This window comes from Capricornis sumatraensis, chromosome 1 (genome assembly GCF_032405125.1).
Source record: "Capricornis sumatraensis isolate serow.1 chromosome 1, serow.2, whole genome shotgun sequence".
Classification (NCBI taxonomy): domain Eukaryota; kingdom Metazoa; phylum Chordata; class Mammalia; order Artiodactyla; family Bovidae; genus Capricornis; species Capricornis sumatraensis.
The window spans coordinates 99,932,087-99,944,612 of NC_091069.1; the positions used below are offsets into that span (position 1 = coordinate 99,932,087).

At 50.0% G+C, this 12,526-nt stretch overlaps 1 protein-coding gene across 1 annotated transcript in view; it reads left to right on the plus strand.

Moving 5' to 3' along the window:
* The window catches only part of RFX8 (regulatory factor X8), a 47,617-nt gene extending 36,162 nt beyond the window's left edge, over nucleotides 1-11,455 (plus strand). The window contains exons 9-11 of the mRNA XM_068967311.1: nucleotides 2,001-2,115; nucleotides 6,101-6,417; nucleotides 11,261-11,455. Of these exons, the coding sequence (XP_068823412.1) occupies nucleotides 2,001-2,115; nucleotides 6,101-6,417; nucleotides 11,261-11,455 (627 nt within the window). The remainder of the gene's footprint in view (nucleotides 1-2,000; nucleotides 2,116-6,100; nucleotides 6,418-11,260) is intronic.
* The last annotated feature ends 1,071 nt before the right edge of the window (nucleotides 11,456-12,526 follow it).

Genomic DNA, 12,526 nt, shown 5'->3' on the forward strand with positions numbered 1-12,526 from the left:
GTACCAGAGGTCACGTGCGCAGTTGCATAGCTGTGGAGACTCCGATTTGTTCAATAGGGTGAAGCTCTCTGTCCTCTGGTCCTTGTTTCTGACACTCACGCAGCCTCAGCTGTGCCCCAGCCGAGCCCACTGAGACCACGGGTAGCAGTCCAGCCTCACAGCAGCCCAGGCCCATCCTGTGTCCAAGCCCATGTGACTTGGTGTGTCCACCCTCACCCCCACAGCCCTCATGAATGAGACATCTCAGGAAAGCGGTGGTTTTGTGTCTGCCTGCATTTGATGGGGTTGTTTTTCTAAAACAGCTTGACTGATTAAAAAAAAAAGACTACTGTCAATAAAATACTCAGACTGTTAAAATGTGAAGCCTCAGGCATGTCCAAGATGACTAATCATCTCAAGTTGTTAGCATCTGGAACACAGGGAGACGCTCAGCTGTGTTGTCTTTCATTTGGTTCCCCCAGTTCTCGTGCAGTTTGGGCCCAAGAGTAATTTCTAAATGTGGGAACCCAAGGTGTCATGCTATGGCAAGAGGAGGAAAGCCCGGGGGTTGGGCTGAGATTGCCCACTGTGACTTCTCTGGTGGTTTAGGGACATCTTTGTTTATGCTGAACCACCTCAGGGGTCCTCCCAAGAGCCCCCCTATCCAGGAGGTCCAGAGGCATGGGGAGAGGATGCCCCTGCTAAGGGGAGTCTGTTTCCAAACCCAGGTTCATGTTCAGGATGCATTGTGAAGCTGAACAGACTGGAAGGTCAGAGGTTGGAGCAGAGAAAGGTTTATTGCAGGGACATGCAAGGAGAACAAGTGGCTTATGCTCAAAACTCCCCAGAGGCTTTCAGCAAACCATTTTCAAGGGCCAGGTGAGGGGGCGGGGCTCAGGGTGTTTGATTAGCTTGTGCACAATTCTCTGGTTGATGCTGAGATAACAGGGCAGTTAACGTTACTGATCCTTAGACACTGGAAGGCCTGCGGGCTGTGTGCTCTGATCAGTAAGTAGTTAGTTTCTTCCGCTTGTTGGTGATGTTTAGCATTGGAAAAGCTCAGGAAAAATACAGAAGATGCTCTCATCTGGGTACTTCAGCAAGGAGCCACAGCAGAGGATATGGGGGTGGGGGGTGTCTGTCCCAGGGAGGCCGCCCACATAGGGTCTTGCTTGGTTACAGGTCCACACCCACCTAGAGCCCCGAGTGGTCCTTTGGGGGTTCTTGGTGGGGGCTGAAGATAAGCAGAGATGGAAAGGCACCTCTTTATTCCTCGCCAGTCACCGCAACTCTTCCTTGGAGACTGTGGTTGAGACTGTAGGGGGTCCCCACGCAGGGGAGGTTCAGGGGCTTCACCCCAGCCTGTGCTGGGGAGCTCCTGCAGCTCTGCCAGTTTGTAATTCACCAGAAGTGCAACCCAAGGCTGCCGTGTGTCTGGTGGGGGAGTTCCTTGGTCTGCACATATAGCATCCCCCAGTACCCAGTTAAATGCCACTCAGGCCATCGGATGACCACACAGGTGGGCCTTCCGGGCCTCGATAATTCACCCAGTGCAGCAGCCAGCTTGGTGCTTTCCAAAATCAGCCCCCTTCCTCCCATCTCTGTGGGATTCTGGGCCCCTTTATCACAGCATCTGACTTGCCAAGTATAAATTAGCCCCGGATGTCCCCAGTGGCAACTGCCAAGGGGGCCTCAGCGGGACTGCCCTGCAGGGGTCACCCTGAAGGGGTCCTCACAAGTGACCTCTTTTTAAAAAATTGTGGGGATTAAAAAAAGAAGTAGGCCCCTCTCCCACCTTTGTCTTCTCCCCCCCACTTCAAAAGGTCTTGCCAGGAATCACCCCCGACGAGCGATGGCGAGAGACCAGGCCTGGGCCTCCCCTCCCCCTGCCCTTCCCGCCTCCTCTCCCTCTTTGGCCACATCAGTGTCTGCACCCGCCGTGGGCGACTTTGACGACATGCTCGCCTCAATTTCTATCATAAACCCCAGCATTTTTTTTCTCTCTCTCTAAAATGTAACAGCCAAGCAGAAGCAAAGAGGAGTTCATCCAATTGGCCGCCAGCTTCCAGCTGAGGTGGAATTTCCTCCTCACAGCAGTGAGCAAAGCCATGACCCTCTGTCATAGAGACAGCTTCGGTAAGTCCGAGAACACACAGTGGTGTGTAGGCTGCCAGCCACAGGTGTGGTTACAGCTCAGTGCTCGCCATGTGGCGACGTGAAACCCACTCACCGTCTTCTCTCCTTTTTATGTAAAATAAAACACGGACACAGAGAATCACACAAAACCATGCTAATCTTTTTATAACAACACGATGATTCATCAAATGGTTGGACCCTGCCTCCCTCTCCTGTCCATGAAAATAATCAGTAAACAATCAGAAATAAGAACAAAGTTTTACTTGAGCCAGACCAAGGACCAGCGCTCGCAGGTAGCCCTGGTGGGAAACAGTCCTCCTGTCAGTGCAGGGGTTGTGGATTCAGTTCCTGGGTCGGGAAGATCCCCTGGGGGAGGGCTTGGCAGCCCACTCCAGTATTCTTGCCTGGAGAAGTCCATGGACAGAGAAGCCTGGAGGGCTACAGTCCATGGGGTCGCAAAGACTCGACACGACTGAAGCAACTTCACACACACGCACTAGGTCTAGCCCACAAGCCCGCTCCCCAGACGACCCTGAGAAGCTGCTCTGGATGCTCTGGAGAGCAGCACAGTTGCATTTCTTGTCAGAACAAAGAACATTTCCTCAAGGTTTTAAAAGAGAGAGAGACCAGCACGCACACAGCAAGTCAGCATGGCCTTGACACCTGGAAGGGGGGTCTTATCATTGACGGAGGACCAGCGTTGGTGTCCCCAGAAGGCAGGCATTTAATCTCTGTTTTCCACATGGACGTTCTTCTGGTCAATATGTCCTTTTCTCTAACAGTCAAAGCAGAGGGCCTGTGTAGGGTTGATAGGCCACAAACTCGATACTAGTTTCGTTAGCATCGGAGTCAAGTTCACTCATGTATAAAGCCAGATGCCTCCTCTAGAGTTCAATATGTGGAAGTTTCTTTTATCATTCCTCTGCTGTCATTGTCAGATACGCAAGAAATCTCCTCTGACTTTTTAATTATCTGCTTTGGGACATTCTGAGAAAAGAACCAGGCACCCACTTCTACTCCCACCTGAGATGGAGGGAAAAAATGGGTTCATTGGGGCACCTGGATTTAACTTCCAGGAATAACAATTGCTAAAGCTCCCCCTGTGGGCTTCCCTGGTGACTCAGACAGTAAGGAATCCGCCTGCCCATGCAGGAGACCTGGGTTCAGTCCCTGGATTGGGAAGATCCCCTGGAGAAGGGAATGGCTGCCCACTCCAGTATTCTTGCCTGGAGAGTTCCGTAGACAGAGGAGCCTGGCATTAGAAAGAGTTGGACACGACTGAATGACTGACGCCTCTGTGTGCAGATGGTGGGAAGAATGAAGCAGAGTCTGTCTTGCAAACTTTCTTGCCAAGTGGATGGTCTTCCTGTGCTGGGGGAGGTCTCACCTGTCACAGCTGTGGTGCAGATGCGTAGGACAGGGGAGTCGTGGGGAGGGACAGTCATCCCTGAGGCCCACAGCCCCGTGGACGGGATCACTCGTTCCAGCAGAGATCTGTGCATTCTGCAAAGTCCCAGGCTCCTTCCTGGACACTGGACACACAGCCATGGACAGACAGACAGAGCCTCCACCCACGAGCTCACACACCACTCAGGGTGAGGAACCCCTGGCCCAGGGCTGCCAGAGGCCCTTGCAGTGGGTACGGGGATCAGGAAGAGCGGACAAAGAGCAGAGAAGCCCTATTCTAGACCATTCTGCAAACTCGGGGTCTCTTTGGAGGGTAAGCAGCCACACAGGTGGCATCCATTCATCGTGGGGCTCTGCCCATGAAGGTCAGGATGACAGGCTTAATGTTGATGCTCTTCCAGGGCAAAGTTCAGGTACAACCACAAGAGGAAAACCAGCCCTATCAGTAGTTTGTACTGCTGACTGAAAAAAAATGCACAGTCTGAAAGTTAAGAGTTATGTTTTATTTAGTGGACAAAACTGAGGACTTAAGCCTAGGACACAGCATCTCAGGTAGCTCTGAGGGACTGAAGAGGTGAGGGGCGGAGCCAGGATGTATATGAGTTTTTTGCAACAAAGACCAAGTAGTGGGAACCTCAAAAGATTGCTGTTAATTAAAGAAAACCTGACATCTCAAGTTATGGAATGTGTGTGTGTGAGTGTGTTAGTCGCTCAGTCATGCCCGACTCTTTGCGACCCTGTGGACTGTAGCCCGCCAGGCTCCACTGTCCATGGGATTTTCCAGGCAAGAATACAGGAGTGGGCTGCCATGCCCTTTTCCAGGGGATCTTCCCAACCTAGGAATGGAAGCTGGGTCTCCAACATTGCAGGCAGGTTCTTTACCATCTGAGCGTCCAGGGAAGCCCTGAGGAATTGAGTGCTCTTCTGTCTGTGGGAGGATGCAAGAGTCTGGGCTCCCTGAAATCATTCCTTCGATATGCTTCTCCACTCTCCAGGGCCACTATCCTGTGTTTTCTCACCCTGAGTCTCCCTGGGGGGGTGCTGCTGGGGCGGCTGCAGCAGCTGATGACTAGATGAGGAGTGGACACCTTGCCTCCATCCCGCGTTCCCCCAGGGCTCACTGTCGGGGGCTGTAATGTGGTGGCTTGGTGGCCGCAGCACCCTTTGATAACTCATAGAGTGGGTGCCATTCTCGGCTTACAGTGGTTTCCCCCTCCACCTTCTTGGACCTTCATGTGACGTCAGAGTACTCACACCACCCATTCTTCCTCTGCACATGGACCTTGGTTTCACAAAATCAAACAAGCAAAGAGTTGTTTCGGGGTCAGACTTATTCCAGACCAGGCCATGTCATGTCACAGAACCAGGCTCTCTCACCCAAGACCTAGCAGAGAAGAGTGGACTTTGTGCAGCGCTTTGAATTGCGCAGAAAGGGTCAACACACCCTTCTGGGGTTGGTGCCATCGTTCATGGTCTGAGTTATTTTATAGCTCTTGCAAATTGTATCAAACAGGTAATATGATTCTCCTGCCCAGAAGTGCAAACTATAGTGTGTCAGGTGGGCGCAGCTGAGGACAGCCGTGTGGCATCTATTCGCAAATTAATGTCAGCGGCATTCTTTACTGTCTGTGTATGTTTAGTCCTTTGAATTCTCTCTTTTTCAAATTTATTTTTTATTGGAGTATAATTGCTTTGCAATTATACTGTTGGTTTCTGCCTTTCAACAACATGAATCGGCTGTATGTATACGTATATCCCCTCCTCTTGGGCCTCCCTCCCGCTGCCCCATCCCTCCCCAGTAAGTCATCACAGAGCACCGAGCTGAGCTCCCAGTGCTATAATCAGCTGCAGCAGCTTGCTGTTTCTCTGATTAATTGAGTCCCATAAAATCTTTGAAATGCATTCATTTTATATCTGTGTAAGAATCACGGTTTTATCTTCATTAAAAAATTACCTTTTGATGTGTGGCAGAAACCAACACAAATCTGTAAAGCATTTATCCCTCAATTAAAAAATAAGTAAATTTGAAATTTAAAAAGATTTTTAAAGATTAATTTTAAAAATTATCTTTTAAGAACTGTTATAAGCCAGATATCCCCCCCCACCCCGTTTCTCAACTGAACTGTTAATTATCCTTTTGTTTTCTGGAGCCAGAGGACTTAGGATTCAGAGCACTCAGCTGGTGCCTGCCCGCCAGCTCCCTAAGGACAGCCCCTGCACCCCTCACGCGTTTCCCCCCAGGAGAGTGGGTGGTCGAGGGGCTCGCTCTCCACCTCCGGGAAGGGCACCCGTTTCCCTGCAGGTGGCCCTCCTCCCAGCTCACAGAAGCTGTGCTCATGTTCCCTGTCATGACTCAGCTCACTGAGCACCTCGTGCTAAAGCCACCTTCTGGGGTCCTCTGGGTATGGGATGCTGCGAGGGTGATGGACGCTGCAGGGACTCGGGCTTTGCCAGGGGGAATGAGGCTCTAGTGCACGGGAGCTGAGAGCCCTGGAAAAGCTGTTCGTTCCACCGGGATCTGTTTACCTGTCCATCTGTCTGTCTGCTTATTCACTGGGGGGTTGTTATGTCAATGTAGGCTCCTGGCACCTGTTTCACTTGCTGCTTTTGGAATATGTGATTCATATACTTCAGTCGTGCATTGAGGAGGAAGATGAGGAGGACAACGTGGGGAGTCTCAAGGAGATACTGCCAGATGACCAGTCTCCCGTCCAGCCAGACCATGAGCCCCACCACCCTCCAGACTGCCCCCCAGCTGAGGATCGTGAAAGCCTGAGTGCGGATCCCCCCCGGGTGATGCTCAGATGCAAGGGCCAGAGCCCCGGTGCCACGGCGGGGAGCAGTGTGGTGGTCAGGGTGCCTGGCTTCCTGGTAGACACCGTCACGGGCAACAAGGTACGCGCACCGCGGCCCGGCCTTCCGTCCACCGGTGTTCTCAGGGAAGTGAGAACCCAGAGGGCTAGGAAACCCACGTGCTGTGCGTAGGCACTTAGCTGTGTCTGACTCTGCAATTCCGTGGACTATAGCCCATCAGGCTCCTCTGTCCATGGGATTCTTCAGGCAAGAATCCTGGAGTGGGTTGTCATTCCCTACTCCAGGGGATCTTCCCAACCCAGGGATTGAACCCAGGTCTCCCGCATTGCACGCAGATTCTTTACCATCTGAGCCACCAGGGAAGCCTAAGAAACCCATAGAGGGGGTTATACACTGTCCAAACGAGGACACGGGATTCTAGATTCATCTCTGCTTTAAGCGATTTTGCCAGTGTGCCTGTTGACCACTGCTCAGCTCCAAAACGTGCCTGGTCTGATGAGAGCTGTGGAATATGGGGACAGCTGAGCCTGCCTGGCATGAACAGACTCACTGAGCAGCAGATCACTACAACTAAAAGGAGTGACATGCACTGAAAATGCCTCTGGCAGCGTTTAAAGAAAGGAAACACTGAATAGTCTGAGTACAAAGGATTTTTGAAAGGATGGAATTGGGGTCCATCTTGAAAGATACAAAAATAAGGATTGCAGGAATTCTCTGGTAGTCCAGTGGGTAGGACTGTGCACTTTCAGTCCCAGGGCCTGAGGTTTGATCCTGGTTGGGAAATTAGGATTCTGAAAGCCTTGCAGCATGGCCAAACAATTAAAATAATGAAAAGTAAGGCAATTTCTCTGGTGGTCCAGTGGCTAAGACTCCACACTCCCAGTGCAGGAAGCTGGGGCTCGATCCCTGGTCAGGGAACTAGATCCTGCACGCTGCAACTAAGACCTGGGGCAGCCAAGTAAATAAAAAATACATATTAAAAAAATAATGAAAGTAAGAATGGCTACTTATCGAATGTACTGTGCACACTTGATATATATTGTCTCAAAGCCATACAACCCTGCACAGTATCTGTTCTTATCATTTTCATGCCATGGATGAGGAGACAGAAGCTCGGAAAAGCTAAGTAGAGGCCCAGAGTCACACAGCAAGTAAACGGAGGCTGACACCCTGGCCTGCCTGATCTCATCATTCTTCTCCTACAGTGCTGGATGGGAGGAGGATGGTCCAGGCCCCCAGAAAACTAGGACACAGGATGCAGAGATCTGAGATGGGGTCGCGAATGCCAGGGAGGGGAGGCAGATTGAGCAGGAAGTTCAGCTAGATGCGAGGCAGGGGAGTGGGCTGGTTGGGAAAATGAACCTTGACAACAACTGTCAGTAGTAATTTCTAAAACTCCTGCACACATGTTTGGAAGCTTGGCCTCTTTACGTGGCATTCTTTTCACATCCACAAGTTCCCCAGACCCCTGAAGGCAGGAGTGTGACCTCAACTTGGATGAAACGTGGTCAAAGCCACGTGGCTGAGTCACAGCTGGAACTGTCTGTGCCCTGCAGGCATGCTGAGTCGCTTCAGTCATGTCCAGCTCTTTGTGACCCCATAGACTGTAGCCCGCCAGGCTCCTCTGTCCGTGGGATTCTCCAGGCAAGAATACTGGAGTCAGTTGCCATTTCCTTCTCTGGGGGATCTTCCAAACCCAGGGATCAAACTTGTGTCTCCTGCATTGGCAGGACGTGCCACCTGGGACGCCCGTCCACGCCCTGCAGCCCTTCCCCATTCCAAGCGCACAGAACCTCGGCCAACTGTTACTGAGCTGGACTGGACGAGACACCCACTGGCCTGGACAAATGAAACAGGAGCCAAAGAGCCACTTCTCACAGTCACCAGCCCTCTGTCTCCATCAGGTGCTCATTTGCTGACCTCGAAATAGTGAATTCAACACCCAGTGCTTCCGTGCTCTCGGTGCCAGAGACTCTAATGTGAGTCTGTAAATAAGAAACTCATCTCCCTGGGAGTGTGTATATGAAGTCAGCAAGACAGAGACTGGGAAACGGGAAAACACTGGCCCCCGATCAGGACGGGTGAGGGGGGAGGGGTGCTGGGCCACCGAGAGAAGGAGCAGATGGAGGCGGTTCAGGCTGCACTCATTGAGCTGCTGATTCAGGGCCGTGGGCAGAGAGAAGGCCCAGCTCAGTCTGGAGAAGGGCAGGTTGGCCAGACTGTGCCCTAGAGAACCCTCTCCTGGCCTCGACCCTCTGGAGAACACACCCTGTCCTGGGTGGCAGGACCCACCGGGAGGGCTTACCCTAATCGCTTGGGAGCCCCAACAGGACGCGTGTCTGAGCTGAACGTTCGAGTCTGATGATTTGGGAAAATATCTGTAGCCCACTGAGCAATCCCACGTCTTCCACTTAAGCGGGTTTCCTAGGTGGCTCGGTGGTAAACTTCCCCTGCCAGTGCAGGAGACAGATTCGGTCCCTGAGTCGCGAAGGTACCCTGGAGAAGGAAATGGCAACCCACTCCAGTATCCTTGTCTGGGAAATCGCATGGACAGAGGAGCTGAGAACATTTGGCAAGACGCTTTACTTGCCTGCTCAGCTTCCTCTTCTACAAAATGGAAATAAAGACATCTAAAGACATCTAATTCCATAGGCTATAATGAGGTATAAAATAAGTCAATTATTTGTAAAATTCTTAGAAGCATAAAAAGTACCCATAACCCTAGTCATTGTTATTATTTCTCCAACAAAACCTCCTAATCTGAACACCCTTCCAGAACATTCTCTCCCCAGTCCCCTAGCCACTCTGGAGTTTATTGCAATGGGTGCATTCCACCTATAATTAATTGGTGGCAACAGTAGAAAGGACATTAAATAATTGAGTGACATAATAATAATAAAGCAATACAAGCAGATACATGTCAGATAATCCAAGGTAATATGCATTAGAGATTCATTAAACCTGCTTGTGCTCGTGCGAGCCTGCCAGTTTAGCCATAATGACTTAAACACTCGAACACTGAAAAGTTAGGCTTGTCTGATTTCCATTGCACTCACTAGTCAGCGTGTGCACTTGTCTTCAGCAAAAAGGCACACCCTCAGGGTCCCATGTGCTTTCCTCTGCCACGAGTTAACACCTGTTCAGCTGCACCTCTGGGGCTGATGCCCCTGAACAATTCAGCTCAGTCCCTGCACCTACAGCAGCAGCTCAAGTCAGCAGTCCCCACCGCCGCTTCCATCTGTCGCTCTAGTCCATTCTACCGATGCTCAAAATAGTAAGATGCCAAGGCATGTCTTAAGAATAAAGGAAAAATTATACTGCTATTAAATAAAGGCCATTTTCCCTAACCTGGCAACCAGTTCCAGTATTCTTACCTGGACAGAGGAGTCTGGTGGGTTACAGTCCGTGGAATTGCAAAGTCAGACACAACTGAGTTTTCAGTTTAGGTCATATACTGAAGCATGAAAGCATGGCAAAAATATTTAAAAATAAGTGACTTCAGCCAAAAGGTAAAGATGAAGACAGGTGGTATTTGTTTTGTTTTGTTTTTGCTTTGTTTTTTGTTTTGAGAGACAGAAGAAAAACATCTTTTCATTGGTTGGTGACGGTTATCATTGAATTTATGGAGAATGGGTGAGATATGTACTTTCATTAACCTTGCATTCAAAGTCATCTTTTGCACCTCTTTGTCAAAATATGCTAGCTTATGGAGATGGAGGGGGCACTGTTGAAGAAATCAGATCAAGAAAATACATCTCTGTCAGTTTGAAAGTAATCATATCTGGGGATTTGCCCATCTTTCGAATACCCTTGGAGCTGAGGGTGGCGTATTATCCTTGTTTCTCTGATAGGAACATTTGCTCAGGCAACTTGATGACTATCTGAGAGCCAACATCAGAGTCTGTGAATGTCTCATGTCAATTACTACCCTATAGAGTGTTAATGTACAGAGAAGACAATGGCACCCCACTCCAGTACTCTTGCCTGGAAAATCCCACGGACGGAGGAGCCTGGTAGGCTGCAGTCCATGGGGTCGCTAAGAGTCGGACACGACTGAGCGACTTCACTTTCACTTTTCACTTTCATGCATTGGAGAAGGAAATGGCAACCCACTCCAGTGTTCTTGCCTGGAGAATCCCAGGGACGGGGGAGCCTGGTAGGCTGCTGTCTATGGGGTCCCACAGAGTCAGACACGACTGAAGCGGCTTAGCAGCAGCAGCAGCAGAGTGTTAATGTAACCCATGAGAGTCTTCACAGACTTCCTCCTTTATACACTGGTCTATTTGACCAGTGGTGGAGGGAGGGTCTGTGTGGGAACTTGAGCCAACTGTGCCGGCTCATAGGGTCAGTATCCATCTGGAAAGCAGCCAAGGTGACGAGCGTTACAGCTGCGAGGAGACCAGTGGGCACTTCACAGGCTCCCTCCTGACTTTCACAACTGATCCAGGCTCTCTGAGTCTGTTTTAATTTCTAATTTTTTGGCCGAGCTTCGTGGCATGAAGGACCCTAGTTCCCCAACCAGGGATCGCACCCGCACCTCCTGCATTGGACGCACAGGATCTTAACCCCTGGACTGCCGGGGAAGCCCCTGCCCTGTGCCTTTCATGGCAGTGTTGCTCCCCTCTCTGGCCTCACAAACACCTGCAGTGCCCCCATCCTTCTCAAGGGAGCCACCCGCTCCCACTCTTGCGCCAACCCCCAAGACCCTCTCTTGTGCCATCCTGGGTTTCAGATTCCTTCCACAAAGTCTTCAGCAGCCCCTGAGTGCTCCCCTGGGAAGTCGGGGTCCCCTGCAGTAGGTCCAGGGTGAGATGAGTGTGTGGTAGGAGAATTCAAATGGTGGGTCCTGAAACAGAAAAGTGTAACTTTCTCTTTTCATTTTTTCTTCTAAACACCGCCTCCCCGCCCCACCCACCCCACACAGCTCATCCAAGTATTGTTGGAGGATAAAGCCACAGAAAGTACCATCAAACTCAGCCTTCCTCTGGGACAGGAGACCCTCATAACCCTGACAGATGGACAAAAAGTTGTGATCCACGTATCAGATGTATCCCAAAGCTCTGAGGATATTTATCTTAGGGAAAGTCATGCTGACACGGGAGATTATTTATTGGACTAGGACCTGAGAAAACATACATGTTTTTCATTCTTAAGGATAGAGTAAATGATAACACTTTTGTATTAGAGAAAGAAGATTTTGTGTAAATAATAAAGGTAGCACTGTTTTCTGTTTATATGTATTTCAAGGAATTGGTTTTGATGAATCATATAAACTGATTTGGAGAATAACTTTTGCCTCTGTTGCCTTTATTCAGAGTATTCAAAATACCTTTATTTTGCGGTATTTCTGTGGGGACTTGAGAGAAATTTAAGAAATCCTGTTGGTAATAAAAACATGGATCATTCTCCAGTGAAAGATAAAGTTTGCAGAGTAGCAACCAGTACAAGCAGTCAAAGTGAAGTGAAGTCGCTCAGTTGTGTCCGACTCTTTGCGACCCCGTGGACTGTAGCCCACCAGGTTCCTCCGTCCATGGGATTCTCCAGGCAAGAATACTGGAGTGGGGTGCCATTTCCTTCTCCAGGGGAACAAGCAGTCAAAGGCCTCTCATAATATTTTTCGTCCTCTTCAGGAGTACCCTAATCAACTAGAGTTTGTAGAAAGATCCCTCAGGCCTTGAGGAAGAGGGGGAGAACTCAGTTATTTGACAGTGCTGTTAGAGTTACTCACTGCTCCAGCACAGCAGGGGTCCCCAACCCCCGGGATCTAATGCCTGATAATCTGAGGCGGAGCTGATGCAATATCAATGGAAATACAGTGCACGAGGGATGTAACACACTTGAATCATCCCCCAGACCCCCGGTGGATGAAAAAATTGTCTTCCAAGAAACTGGTCCCTGGTGCCAAAAAGTTTGGGGACCCCTGCTAAGGATCCCACCTTGGCCTCATTCACATGGCTCTTTTCTTAAAGTGATACAGAACTATGAACCCAGCGGTGTCCGCCACGAATGTGGATGTCCTGCTGATGCTCTGTTCCTCTCTAGCGCAATCCCCAAAAACCCTGAAACTGAGCGTAGATCCCTGTTAAACCAGACCACTTTAATGTAACTGATTATGATACTTGAAAGGAATTTAACAATTCATGCTTAACACAATGTCTGGTAGCAGTGGAAATAAGGGAATGTTTTATTG